General features: G+C 52.1%; 1 protein-coding gene across 1 annotated transcript; it reads left to right on the top strand.

Annotated features, from left to right (window-relative positions):
- Positions 1–9083, top strand: slco5a1a (solute carrier organic anion transporter family member 5A1a; the record flags this gene model as incomplete). Its single annotated transcript, XM_079750178.1, has 9 exons — positions 1–892; positions 4054–4186; positions 4324–4526; positions 5469–5633; positions 5965–6163; positions 7242–7401; positions 7778–8022; positions 8127–8191; positions 8611–9083. The coding sequence occupies 9 exons, from the start codon at positions 1–3 to the stop codon at positions 9081–9083; spliced, it is 2535 nt and encodes an 844-aa protein (XP_079606304.1).
- Positions 9084–12538: the final 3455 nt, after the last annotated feature.

A 12538-nucleotide genomic window follows, 5' to 3' on the forward strand; every position in this document is an offset into this window, starting at 1 on the left:
ATGAAAGTCGTGTCGGGACAGGATGACGGGGAGGAGGTGGAGGAGCAGGCGGCAGACTGCAACCGGACCTCCCTGACGCAGGTGGTGCCCCTAGAGGAGACCCTGCTGTGCGGGTCGGTCCAGGTCAGCACGGGGCAGGACGGCGCTGCCGCGCCCCCCCTGCCCCCTTCCCAGCACGAAACCCCTGTTGACCCGGACCCCCCGTCCGCCAGGACTGGCTCCTCCGCCCCCCCAGCCACGCCCGCTCCACGGTGGGGAGGCGCGGTGCAGCGAGCGGGGCTGGGGGCGGCGCTGGCCACCCGGCTGGCATGGCTCCGCCTCCCCCTGCGCGGGCGCGTGGCGGCCATGCTGGAGGACTCGCGCTGCTTCCTGTTCTGCATGAGCTACCTGACGTTCATCCAGTCTCTGATGGTGTCGGGTTACCTGAGCAGCGTCATCACCACCATCGAGAAGCGCTACAGCCTCCGCAGCTCCGAGTCGGGCCTGCTGGTCAGCTGCTTCGACATCGGCAGCCTGCTGGTCGTCGTCTTCATCTCCTACTTCGGGGGGCGGGGCCAGAGGCCTCGCTGGCTGGCGGTGGGAGGCGTCTTCATCGCAGTGGGCGCCGCCCTCTTCTCCCTGCCCCACTTCATCTCGCCGGCCTATCAGATCCAGGCGGTGAACTCGTCGCTGGGAAACGAGGGGCTGTGCTCAGTCAACAACGCCAGCGGGCGGGGCCGCACCGACGCGTCCTCCTGCCCCCGCGACCAGGAGGGCAACGAGCACAACCTGTATGTTGGGCTGTTCATCGTGGCCCAGATCCTGGTGGGCATGGGGTCCACGCCCATCTACACCCTGGGGCCCACCTACCTGGACGACAACTGCAAGAAGGAGAACGCCTCACTCTACCTCGGTGAGACCCTCTGTTCTGCACCACGGGGGGCGGGGTAACCTGCAGTGGGGGGGGGGGGCTACCTTTCAGGGGGCGGGGTGACCTAGTGGACTACCTGAAGGGGGTTGGGTTACCTGTTGGGGTACCTGTTGGGGGAGGAGTCACCCGGGGGCAACCTGTAGGGGGTGGGGTTACCTGGTGGTATACCTGTAGGGGGTGGGGTTACCTGGTGGTTTACCTGTAGGGGGTGGGGTTACCTGGTGGTTTACCTGTTGGGGGAGGGATTCCAGGGCATGGACCAGGATAGTCTTGAAACTTTGATCTATACTCTTTAGACTCATCTTTGCGACATTGTTATTCCTGTGTTTTGTTAAAAACCGTTATGGTCACGAAAATAAAAAGGGAGTGTCTACAGATTCATGTCTAGATAACTAACCCTGCCTACCTGCTCCTTAATGACGTTCACTAAGTCGCCTTACAATAAAAGCATCTACCGGATGACTTATTGGTCCAATAGCTCCCATCCCTGTTCTTAAATGAGGAACAGTCAGTTTTAAAACTGACTTATTTTAAGCATATTAAACCGGTCAGACTGGGGGCTATTCACTAATCACACCAACTGAACAAAGCGTTCCTATTGGGATTAGGTCTCTGTAGGCATCTCGGTTGGCCTCAAACCAGCATCCTGCTCGTTGCTCCCTGGTAGAGCAGCTGTAGGAGAGGAGGTGGGTGGTGGTGTCTGACGGTCGCTGAGGCCTCAGACTGATCAGACGTAGAGGGAGGGCTGGAGGCAACAACAACAACAGCAGTGGTTGTGGATGGGAGGACGGTAACGTCTGCAGTCCAGACCCTCTGAGGCTGATCACTATCACACCTTCAGAGGTGTCTGTTCTCCTGAGCTTTAACTGAGCGACCATCTGTGCATGATCCAGGTTGATCCCAGCAGGATCAGGGTGGGGCCGATCAGGGTGGTGTAGATCAGCGTGGGGCAGATCAGGGTGGGGCAGATCAGTGGGTCCCTCGCCGTGGTTGTTACCCCGCTGACCCGGTCCTGGTCTGTAATCTGGTCCAGGTCTCCAGACGTCCCCCGGTCTATCTGGGATACAGACTTGGCCCTCATGTGTTCTGGTTCGGGGGCAATGCAGTACACTCTGTGTTCTGCTGTGTTCTCCATCCGACCCATGAGCCGAACGCTGCTGGAGACTGGTGGAGTAGGTCGGCAGGACAGAACCCTAACACCCGTTGTACTGGTAGGACTTGTTGTATTATGGTGTAGCTGAGGTGGTACTGGTAGTATTATGGTGTAGTTGAGGTGGTACTGGTAGTATTGTGGTGTAGTTGAGGAGGTACTGGTAGTATTATGGTGTAGCTGAGGTGGTACTAGTAGTATTGTGGTGTAGTTGAGGTACTGGTAGTATTATGGTGTAGTTGAGGTACTTGTAGTATTATGGTGTAGCTGAGGTACTCGTAGTATTATGGTGTAGTTTAGGTACTGGTAGGGCTGGGCGGTTAATTGAATTTCGATCCCGATATCGATTTTAGCGCCAAACGATCACAAAACTAATATAATCGAGTTTTCTATTTTTTTCTATTTTTTTTATGTTTTATAGAAAGTGCAGAAGTCCCCTTTGTGGGATATGAACATTAACAGCTGGATACATATCTGTACATTATTTTAGATTTGAACATTTTCTTTTTGACCATTTTGTGTATTTTTTAATGGAAAATTTTAAAGTTCTCAGTTACTAAGAATTTTTGGGAGAGACATGCTGAATAAATACATAATGTTTTCAAACTCCAAAAATAATCGTTTGAATAATCGTGATTTCAAAATTGACCAAAATAATCGTGATTAGGATTTTTTTCCATAATGTAGGAGCCCAAGGTACTGGTAGTATTAAGGTGTAGTTGTGGAGCTACTGGTAGTATTATGTTGTATTTGAGGGGGTGCTGGTAGTATTATGGTGTAGTTGAGGTGGTACTGGTAGTATTATGGTCTGGATTTAGGGCTAACAGATGGTCGTCGTGTTGCATAGAGAAAAGCCTGATTCAGCAGGTTGCCATGGCGATGCTGACATCCCATAGCACTTCATTGTGTCATCCACCCCCCCATGCCCTCTGTCTGCCTGTCTGCCTGTCTGCCTGTCTGCGCTCCTTTGTGGGATATGAACATATGACCTACATAGGATGTGATCCATCCACTGGGGGTCCTGATCTCATCACGGACCCCTGGGCCGCGAGCACCTCACAGGCTCACACCCACGCTGAGGGAATACTGTACTGTAGTACTACTGTACTGTAGTAATACTGTACTGTACCCTAGTACTCACACACGCTGAGGGCACGCCCCACCCTGGGGGAATACTGTACTGTAGTACTACTGTACTGTCGTAATACTGTACTGTAGTACTCACCCATGCTGAGGGCACGCCCCATCCTGGGGGAATACTGTACTGTAGTACTACTGTACTGTACCCTAGTACTCACACACGCTGAGGGCACGCCCCACCCTGGGGGAATACTGTACTGTACAGTAGTATTGTAGTACTACTGTACTGTAGTAATACTGTACTGTAGTACTCACACACGCTGAGGCTGAGGGACCTCCACTCCACTCTTTTGTACTGTAGTACCTTTACTATACTGTAGTACCTCTACTATACTGTAGTACTACTATACCTTAGTTCTACTACTATACTGTAGTACCACTACTGTACTGTAGTACCACTACTATACCTTAGTTCTACTACTATACTGTAGTACCACTACTGTACTGTAGTACCACTACTATACTGTAGTACTACTACTATAATGTAGTACCATTACTATACTGAGGGACTACTATACCGTAGTGCTACTACTTTACTATCATGTAGTACCTCTACTTTACTGTAGTACTACTATACTGTAGTACCACTACAATTCTGTAGTATTACTACTATACTATACTGTAGTACCTCTACTATACTGTATTACCACTGTACTGTAATACCACCACTTTACTGTAGTACCACTTTACTGTGTGTGTGTGTGTGTGTATATATATATATATATATATGCTAGGGTGTTATGTTTGTAGATAGATAGATAGATAGATAGATAGATAGATAGATAGAGATATGAAGGGGTCTTGGGCTGTATGTTGTGTTAAAGTTGTATGTATGTTGTGTTGTGCCCCCCAGCCATCATGTACGTGATGGGGGCTCTGGGCCCGGCGGCCGGCTACCTGCTGGGGGGGGTCCTGATCGGCTTCTACGTGGACCCCAACACCGAGCTCACCATCGACCAGAGCGACCCCCACTTCATAGGCAACTGGTGTGTGTGTGTGTGTGTGTGTGTGTGTGTGTGTGTGAGGCACTGTGTGTGTGAAAGAGACACAATGTGTGTGTGTGTGTGTGAGAGAGAGAGACACACTGTGTGTGTGTGCTGACGTCGCCTCCCCCTCCCTCCAGGTGGAGTGGCTTCCTGCTGTGCTCCGTGGCCATGCTGCTGGTCATCTTCCCCATGTTCAGCTTCCCCAAGAAGCTGCCCCCCCGCCATAAGAAGAAGAGGAAGAGGGTGAAGGTAAGTCTGGATGAGCTGTCGGGGGAGGAGGAGGTCCTGAAGAAGAGTCCGCCTGTCTCCTCCGCCATGGGCTTCGGCCGCGACATCAAAGGTAGGCCTGGGTTCAATCCTGATGTCATCCTCTCACTCGTGATGTCATCCTCTCACTCGTGATGTCATCCTCTCACTCGTGATGTCATCCTCTCACTCGTGATGTCATCCTCTCACTCGTGATGTCATCCTCTCACTCCTGATGTCATCCTCTCACTCGTGATGTCATCCTCTCACTCCTGATGTCATCCTCTCACTCGTGATGTCATCCTCTCACTCCTGATGTCGTCCTCTCACTCCTGATGTCATCCTCTCACTCGTGATGTCATCCTCTCACTCCTGATGTCATCCTCTCACTCCTGATGTCATCCTCTCACTCCTGATGTCATCCTCTCACTCGTGATGTCATCCTCTCACTCGTGATGTCATCCTCTCACTCCTGATGTCATCCTCTCAATCGTGATGTCATTCTCACTCGTGATGTCATCCTCTCACTCCTGATGTCATCCTCTCACTCTTGATGTCATCCTCTCACTCCGGATGTCATCCTCTCACTCCTGATGTCATCCTCTCACTCGTGATGTCATTCTCACTCGTGATGTCATTGTCACTCGTGATGTCGTCATTCTCACTCGTGATGTCGTCATTCTCACTCGTGATGTCATCCTCTCACTCGTGATGTCATTCTCACTCGTGATGTCATCCTCTCACTCATGATGTCGTCCTCTCACTCGTGATGTCGTCCTCTCACTCGTGATGTCATTCTCACTCGTGATGTCATTCTCACTCGTGATGTCGTCCTCTCACTCGTGATGTCGTCCTCTCACTCGTGATGTCGTCCTCTCACTCGTGATGTCGTCCTCTCACTCGTGATGTCGTCCTCTCACTCGTAATGTCATCCTCTCACTCGTGATGTCATCCTCTCCCATGTTGATGTGAGTCAGCCTGCAGCCTGTCCGTGTGTCCCTCTAGTTGATAACGGTCGCCCCTCGTCTCCCCTCAGACTTGCCGAAGGCTGCCATCCGCATCCTGAGTAACGTCACCTTCCTCTTCGTCAGCCTGTCCTACACGGCAGAGAGCGCCATCGTCACCGCCTTCATCACCTTCATCCCCAAGTTCATCGAGTCGCAGTTCGGCATCCCAGCGTCCAGTGCAAGCATCTACACCGGTGAGCACTGGTACCGCTTGTACCAGGGCTGCTGGTACCTGGAGCGCTGGTACCTGGAGCGCTGGTACCGCTGCTACGTGGAGCGCTATTATCTATACTGCTAGACTCATCTATACGGCTATTAGCTATACTGCTAGCATCATCTATATGGCTATTAGCTGTACGGCTAGCATCATCTATATGGCTATTAGCTATACTGCTAGCATAATCTATAGTGCTATTGACTTACTGCTAGCATCACCTATACCGGCATTAGCTATACTGCTAGCATCATGTATACGGCTGATATCTCTAACTGGTGAGGTGAGTGCTAACACGGTGCTGTCCCCAGGGGTGATCATCGTGCCCAGCGCGGGCGTGGGCATCGTGCTGGGCGGCTACATCATCAAGAAGCTGAAGCTGGGCGCCCGCGAGTCGGCCAAGCTGGCCATGATCTGCAGCGGCGTGTCACTACTCTGCTTCTCCACGCTCTTCATCGTGGGCTGTGAGAGCATCAACCTGGGGGGCATCAACATCCCCTACACCACCGGGTGAGCAGCCCGACACCACCCACACACCCACCCACACCCCTACTCCACCGGGTGAGCACACCTACACCCACACCTCTACACCACCGGGTGAGCAGGCTTACACCACCCACACAGCTACACCTACTCCCACAACAAAACACCACCGGGTAGGACACACATACACAACTCCACCAGGACTCCACCCACACCCCTCCACCACCCACACCAACGGGTTGAGCACACCTCCAACACCCACCTCAACCCACACCCCTACACCACCCACACCCCTACACCACCCACACCATACCTCCACCCACACCACCGGGTGAGTGTGGTACACATTTATGCATAGCTAGACACACACCCTCCTCTCTAACCCCCTTAATACCTACCCGTCTCACCACCCTACCCGTCTCACCCCCCTACCCGTCACACCCCCCTACCCATCTCACCACCCTACCCGTCTTATCCCCCCCCTCTTCTCACCCCCCTACCCGTCTCACCACCCTACCCATCTCACCACCCTACCCGTCTTACCCCCCCACTCTTCTCACCCCCCTACCCGTCTCACCACCCTACCCGTCACACCACCCTACCCGTCACACCACCCTACCCGTCACACCCCCCTACCCGTCACACCCCCCTACCCGTCTCACCCCCCTACCCATCTCACCACCCTACCCGTCTTATCCCCCCCCCTTCTCACCCCCCTACCTGTCTCACCACCCTACCCATCTCACCACCCTACCCGTCTTACCCTCCCACTCTTCTCACCCCCCTACCCGTCGCACCACCCTACCCGTCTCACCACCCTACCATCTCACCACCCTACCCGTCTTACCCTCCCACTCTTCTCACCCCCCTACCCGTCGCACCACCCTACCCATCTCACCACCCTACCCATCTCACCACCCTACCCGTCTTACCCCCCTAACCTTCTCACCCCCCTACCCGTCTTACCCCCCTAACCTTCTCACCCCTACCCTTCTCACCCCCCTACCCTTCTCACCACCCTACCCTTCTCACCCCCCTACCCGTCTCACCCCCCTACCCGTCTCACCCCCCTACCCGTCTCACCAACTTACCTGTCTCCCTGCAGGCCCACCATGGCTATGGCCCAGAGGAACCTGACCGGGGGCTGCAATGTGAACTGCGGCTGTAAGATCCACGAATACGCCCCCGTCTGCGGCTCAGACGGCATCACCTACTTCAACCCCTGCCTGGCCGGCTGCAGCGCCGTGGCCAACGACAGCACAGGGGTAAGGCCATATTCTAACATATCTTAAGAGTGTAACATGTATATACATGACGCTCCTTAACAGGTATAACATGTATTAACATGTTCTTCGCAGTATAACGTGTATTAACGTGTTCTTCGCAGTATAACGTGTATTAACGTGTTCTTCGCAGTATAACGTGTATTAACGTGTTCTTCGCAGTATAACGTGTATAAACGTGTTCTTCACAGTATGACGTGTATAAATGTGTTCTTCACAGTATAACGTGTATTAACGTGTTCTTCACAGTATAACGTGTATTAACGTGTTCTTCGCAGTATAACGTGTATTAACGTGTTCTTCACAGTATAACGTGTATTAACGTGTTCTTCATGTGCATGACATCATCTTCCCCCAGATCCGTAATTACTCAGACTGTGCGTGCGTTCAGAGCCGCCAGGTTATCACGCCTTCGACCCACGGGCAAGGCACCAACCAGCTGCAGCTGGTCATCGTCAAGACCTACCTCAACGAGAACGGCTTCGCGCTCGCCGGGAAGTGTGAGCGCGCCTGCAGCACCCTGATCCCCTTCCTCATCTTCCTCTTCATCGTCACGCTCATCACGGCCTGCGCCCAGCCCTCCGCCATCATCGTCACGCTCAGGTGAGGACGCACCGCTCACCGGACCGGCTCATTGAATCAGCTGGTACCGCTTGGTAGTAGGATGAAGCATCTCATGTTAATTGTGTGTGTGTGCGTGTGCGCAGGTCGGTGGCGGAGCAGGAGAGACCGTTCGCTCTGGGGATGCAGTTTGTTCTGCTACGGACCCTCGGTAAGACCAGACCCACGGGGGGGGGGGGATGATCAGGGTCGTGTTAACCAGTTTAACTAACCTGTGTAACTAGTCTAGACCAGTAGAACCAGTGTATGCATGTGACCCAGTAGAACCAGTGTATGAGTGTTTACCAGTAGAACCAGCGTCTGAGTGTTTACCAGTAGAACCAGCGTCTGAGTGTTTACCAGTAGAACCAGCGTCTGAGTGTTTACCAGTAGAACCAGCGTCTGAGTGTTTACCAGTAGAACCAGCGTCTGAGTGTTTACCAGTAGAACCAGCGTCTGAGTGTTTACCAGTAGAACCAGCGTCTGAGTGTTTACCAGTAGAACCAGCGTCTGAGTGTTTACCAGTAGAACCAACGTCTGAGTGTTAACCAGTAGAACCAGTATAACCAGTCTAACCCCCTTGGTCCCCAGCCTACATCCCCACCCCCATCTACTTCGGCGCCGTCATCGACACCACGTGCATGCTGTGGCAGCAGGACTGCGGCGTGCACGGCTCCTGCTGGGAGTACGACGTGACCTCGCTGCGCTTTGTGTACTTCGGCCTGGCCGCCAGCCTCAAGTGTCTGGCCTTCCTGTTCATCGTGCTCACCTGGTACTCCATCAAGTACCGCGAGGAGCGCGTGGAGCGCTGGCTGAAGCGCCACCTGCCCCCCGCCCACGCCGTTGGGGGGGTGTGCCACCCCGGGGGCCTGAAGGGCCACGCCCGCACTCGCTCCTGCCCCGTCAACATGCCGGCCCGCGCCCTGGCCCCGCCCCCGCCCGCTGCCACCCTCAACCGCGGCGTCAGCACCCAGAGTTGCCCTGGCAACGAGCTGAAGGCAGCGCCCCCAGCGGGCCCGCCTGGCGCCGCCCGCTCTCTGGAGGGGGTCTCGGTCCGGGTGTGAGGGGCCCCGCCAAATTCCTGACCGCACGGTCCCCGGGATTGGCCGACAACCGCTCGGCCCCCCTGCTCTGATTGGTGGCGACACCCCCCCCATGTAAGGTGTGCCTTTTATTACACACACACACACACACACACACACACACACACACACACACACACACACACACACACAGGCCTCGGTGTTACTATGGTTACCACAGGGCCCCGAAGAATCATGTCAGCATCCAGCTTTTTTATCACCACGGTTCTGATTGGGTGTAGATTTGACTAAGTGGACCCTGAACCGGGCAGCAGAACCTGATACCTGGTCCAGGTCCCCGGGTGGACTACCAGGATCCGGGACCGTGGACCTCCGTACCTATGCGGGTTTCAAACTGCCCCATTGCCAAAGCGCCAACTTGGGACTTTGTACCGCAATGGATTCTGGGAAAGGAGGCTAAACGAGAGGACTTCCTGCCAGGGCGACTCCTTTCTGCCCCCTTTTCATCCACCAATCACAGCCTGCCGCCCGCCCCGGTGCCTGGGCTCAGGGGTTCTTGGTAATGCTCTCATCTGCCCGTGGCTACACCCAGAGGGACCTCCCGCGGTGAGACGGAGCCACGCCGTCACATGACCGCAGCACGGCCTCTACACCCCTCAGACCGGCCTGCAGCCAATAGGGGCTCAGAGATCCCTGTCCGATTATTATTGGATGGATCAGGTCAGTACCTAGAGTAGACCCGCCTGTCCGCTAGGGGGCGCTGGAATCTGCAGACTGGATGAGGTAACATGGAGGACATTAAAGAGAGGGTTCTCGCCTGTGTGTTGGGATAGAGCTTGTCCAATTCCCTTCGTTTTATCGGAGCGTCTCCCTTGCTGGTAAATACTTTTTGTAAAAACGATAAAGAAACTGACCAGCTCGAGAGCTAAATGAGCTCCCCCGCTCCGGGCATTGGGGTGACTGATACCTCCTGGGAGGAAATCTCTGTATAAAGGCAATATTGGTGTGCTCTGGCGCCGCCTGCTGGTGGGTTTGGTACAACATGTAAATAAGGGCAGGTCATCCTGTGTCATGACGCATCCATCTTGATCCAAACATCAGAGGCCCTTGGAGACAGGGAGGAGGCCTCATCCATTCAGGTGTGAGTAGTTCTGTAGAAATGTTGTGAACCTGAACAAACCGTTTTAGACTCGATTTAAAGTGTGCTTATTTTGCAAGCCAGTTTTTTCAAAGTACACGAATGGGGATCCCAGAGGTGTTGGATGAGAAGGTGTGGAGGTTGAAGTGGACGTTTGGAACAGATCATATTCAGGGTGAGACCATGTAATGTAGAAATGTGTTTAGTAGAAGCTCTTGTGTGATTAATTACACTCACTCAATTTACCCTGCTTGAATGTTCACCGTTCAAAATAAACATACTAAATCTGTTGAGCTACGGAAGGCTAAGGAGACATGCGTAAGATTTACTCATCTGTTTAAGATGTCTGTAGCTCATAACATGGCAACAATCCATCAATTCTCGTCAGACCTGACACTAGCGTCCCACACAGCACTAGTTACGCTTAAATGGACATGACTACCGTGTCTTCATGACTCTAGCGTGTTGAAATGACTCTAGCGTGTTGAAATGACTCGTGTGTTGTCTTCATGACTCTAGCATGTTGTCTTCATGACTCTAGAATGTTGACATGACTCTAGCGTGTCTTCATGAATACCGTGTCTTCATGACTCTAGTGTGTTGTCTTCATGACTCTACCGTGTTGTCTTCATGACTTTAGCGTGTTGACACGACTAGCGTGTTGTCTTCATGACTTTAGCGTGTTGTCTTCATGACTTTAGTGTGTTGACAAGACTAGCGTGTTGACATGACTCTAGTGTGTTGACACGACTAGCGTGTTGTCTTCATGACTAGTGTGTTGACACGACTAGCGTGTTGACATGACTAGTGTGTTGTCTTCATGACTCTAGTGTGTTGTCTTCATGACTCTAGCGTGTTGTCTTCATGACTCTAGTGTGTTGACACGACTAGCGTGTTGTCTTCATGACTCTAGTGTTTTGACACGACTAGCATGTTGTCTTCATGACTCTAGTGTGTTGACACGACTAGCGTGTTGTCTTCATGACTCTAGTGTGTTGACACGACTAGCGTATTGTCTTCATGACTTTAGCGTGTTGACGTAGATGTAAGTGACCGTTAGACAAATAGGGTAAGAAGGGCAGATTGTACACATGGTCATTTTAAGGAACAGTGTTTATGGTCTATGGTTTCGCAAAATATCTGCCAACCATAATGGGGGAAAATAGTAATTATGGTTTCAATGGCATGGCTAGTGCTGAATAGGACACTAGTAGAGGAGACATCACCACCTCATCGTCATGTGTTCAACTGCAGAGAATAAAGAAAAAAAGTTCCGCTCTAACTCACGTCACCACCTACTAACCAATAAATACCACCTGCTGAATATTGATACAAACTACTGCACCCACTGGTACAAACTACTGCGCCCACTGGTACAAACTACTGCACCCACTGGTACAAACTACTGCACCCACTGGTACAAACTACTGCACCCACTGGTACAAACTACTGCGCCCACTGGTACAAACTATTGCACCCACTAGTACAAACTACTGCGCCCACTGGAACAAACTACTGCGCCCACTGGTACAAACTACTGAGCTCACTGGTAAAAACTACTGAGCTCACTGGTGCGAACTACGGTCATTTTATCCACGTTTTATTCTTTTGAACCCAGGTTAGTTATTCTTGAGCCACACAGCACACCAGTCTACAACATAGTCTGATATGCTAGCTGACAGGTCCAGGATAGGTCTAGATCACCTGGTTAACAGTGACATATATATATATACAGTGAAATATACATACTATGTAACTGATAAAAAGATAATGAAACTTGGGCCCAATATTTAGTACACTGTTGTAAATGTGCTTTTAAACGGCTCTGTTCCCCTGCTAACCTGAAGCATTGTTTAACTTTATACACTATTTCCCCCAAACCTAACCTTTCTGCAGGCGGGACCAGCGGCCATTTGGTTCGCCTTCTTGGGCCGAATGTAACGTGAAGCCTCACTTTCACCTCCTATTCTTTTCTTGTTTTGGTGATCAGTGCTCTCAGAAAAACAGGGTTGGGTTTGGAACAAACACATCGAGGGGTTTATGTCGATTATTTGTGGACACTGTTAAGAGCGGCCTCGGAAAATAAATAAAGCAGTGTTACAGATCTGTGTGGTTCCTTTGGTCTCTGAGCTGATGACGCTATCCATTTGTATGATACCCCCATCCGTACGAGTCGTAAGGTGTAATTCTCCCAGCTTTCTTGCGGCATTCCACAGAGGAACGCCCCCTTTTGGTCGGTCCCACTCGGGATTCTGAGAGTAGACCGAGTTCAGTGAAGCTGAAAATTTACGTCACGTTCTCGCTAGAGCAGGTCAAACCTACCGGCGTACCATACAAA

The sequence above is a fragment of the Pollachius pollachius genome, assembly GCF_949987615.1.
Source record: "Pollachius pollachius genome assembly, chromosome: 14".
Lineage (NCBI taxonomy): Eukaryota > Metazoa > Chordata > Actinopteri > Gadiformes > Gadidae > Pollachius > Pollachius pollachius.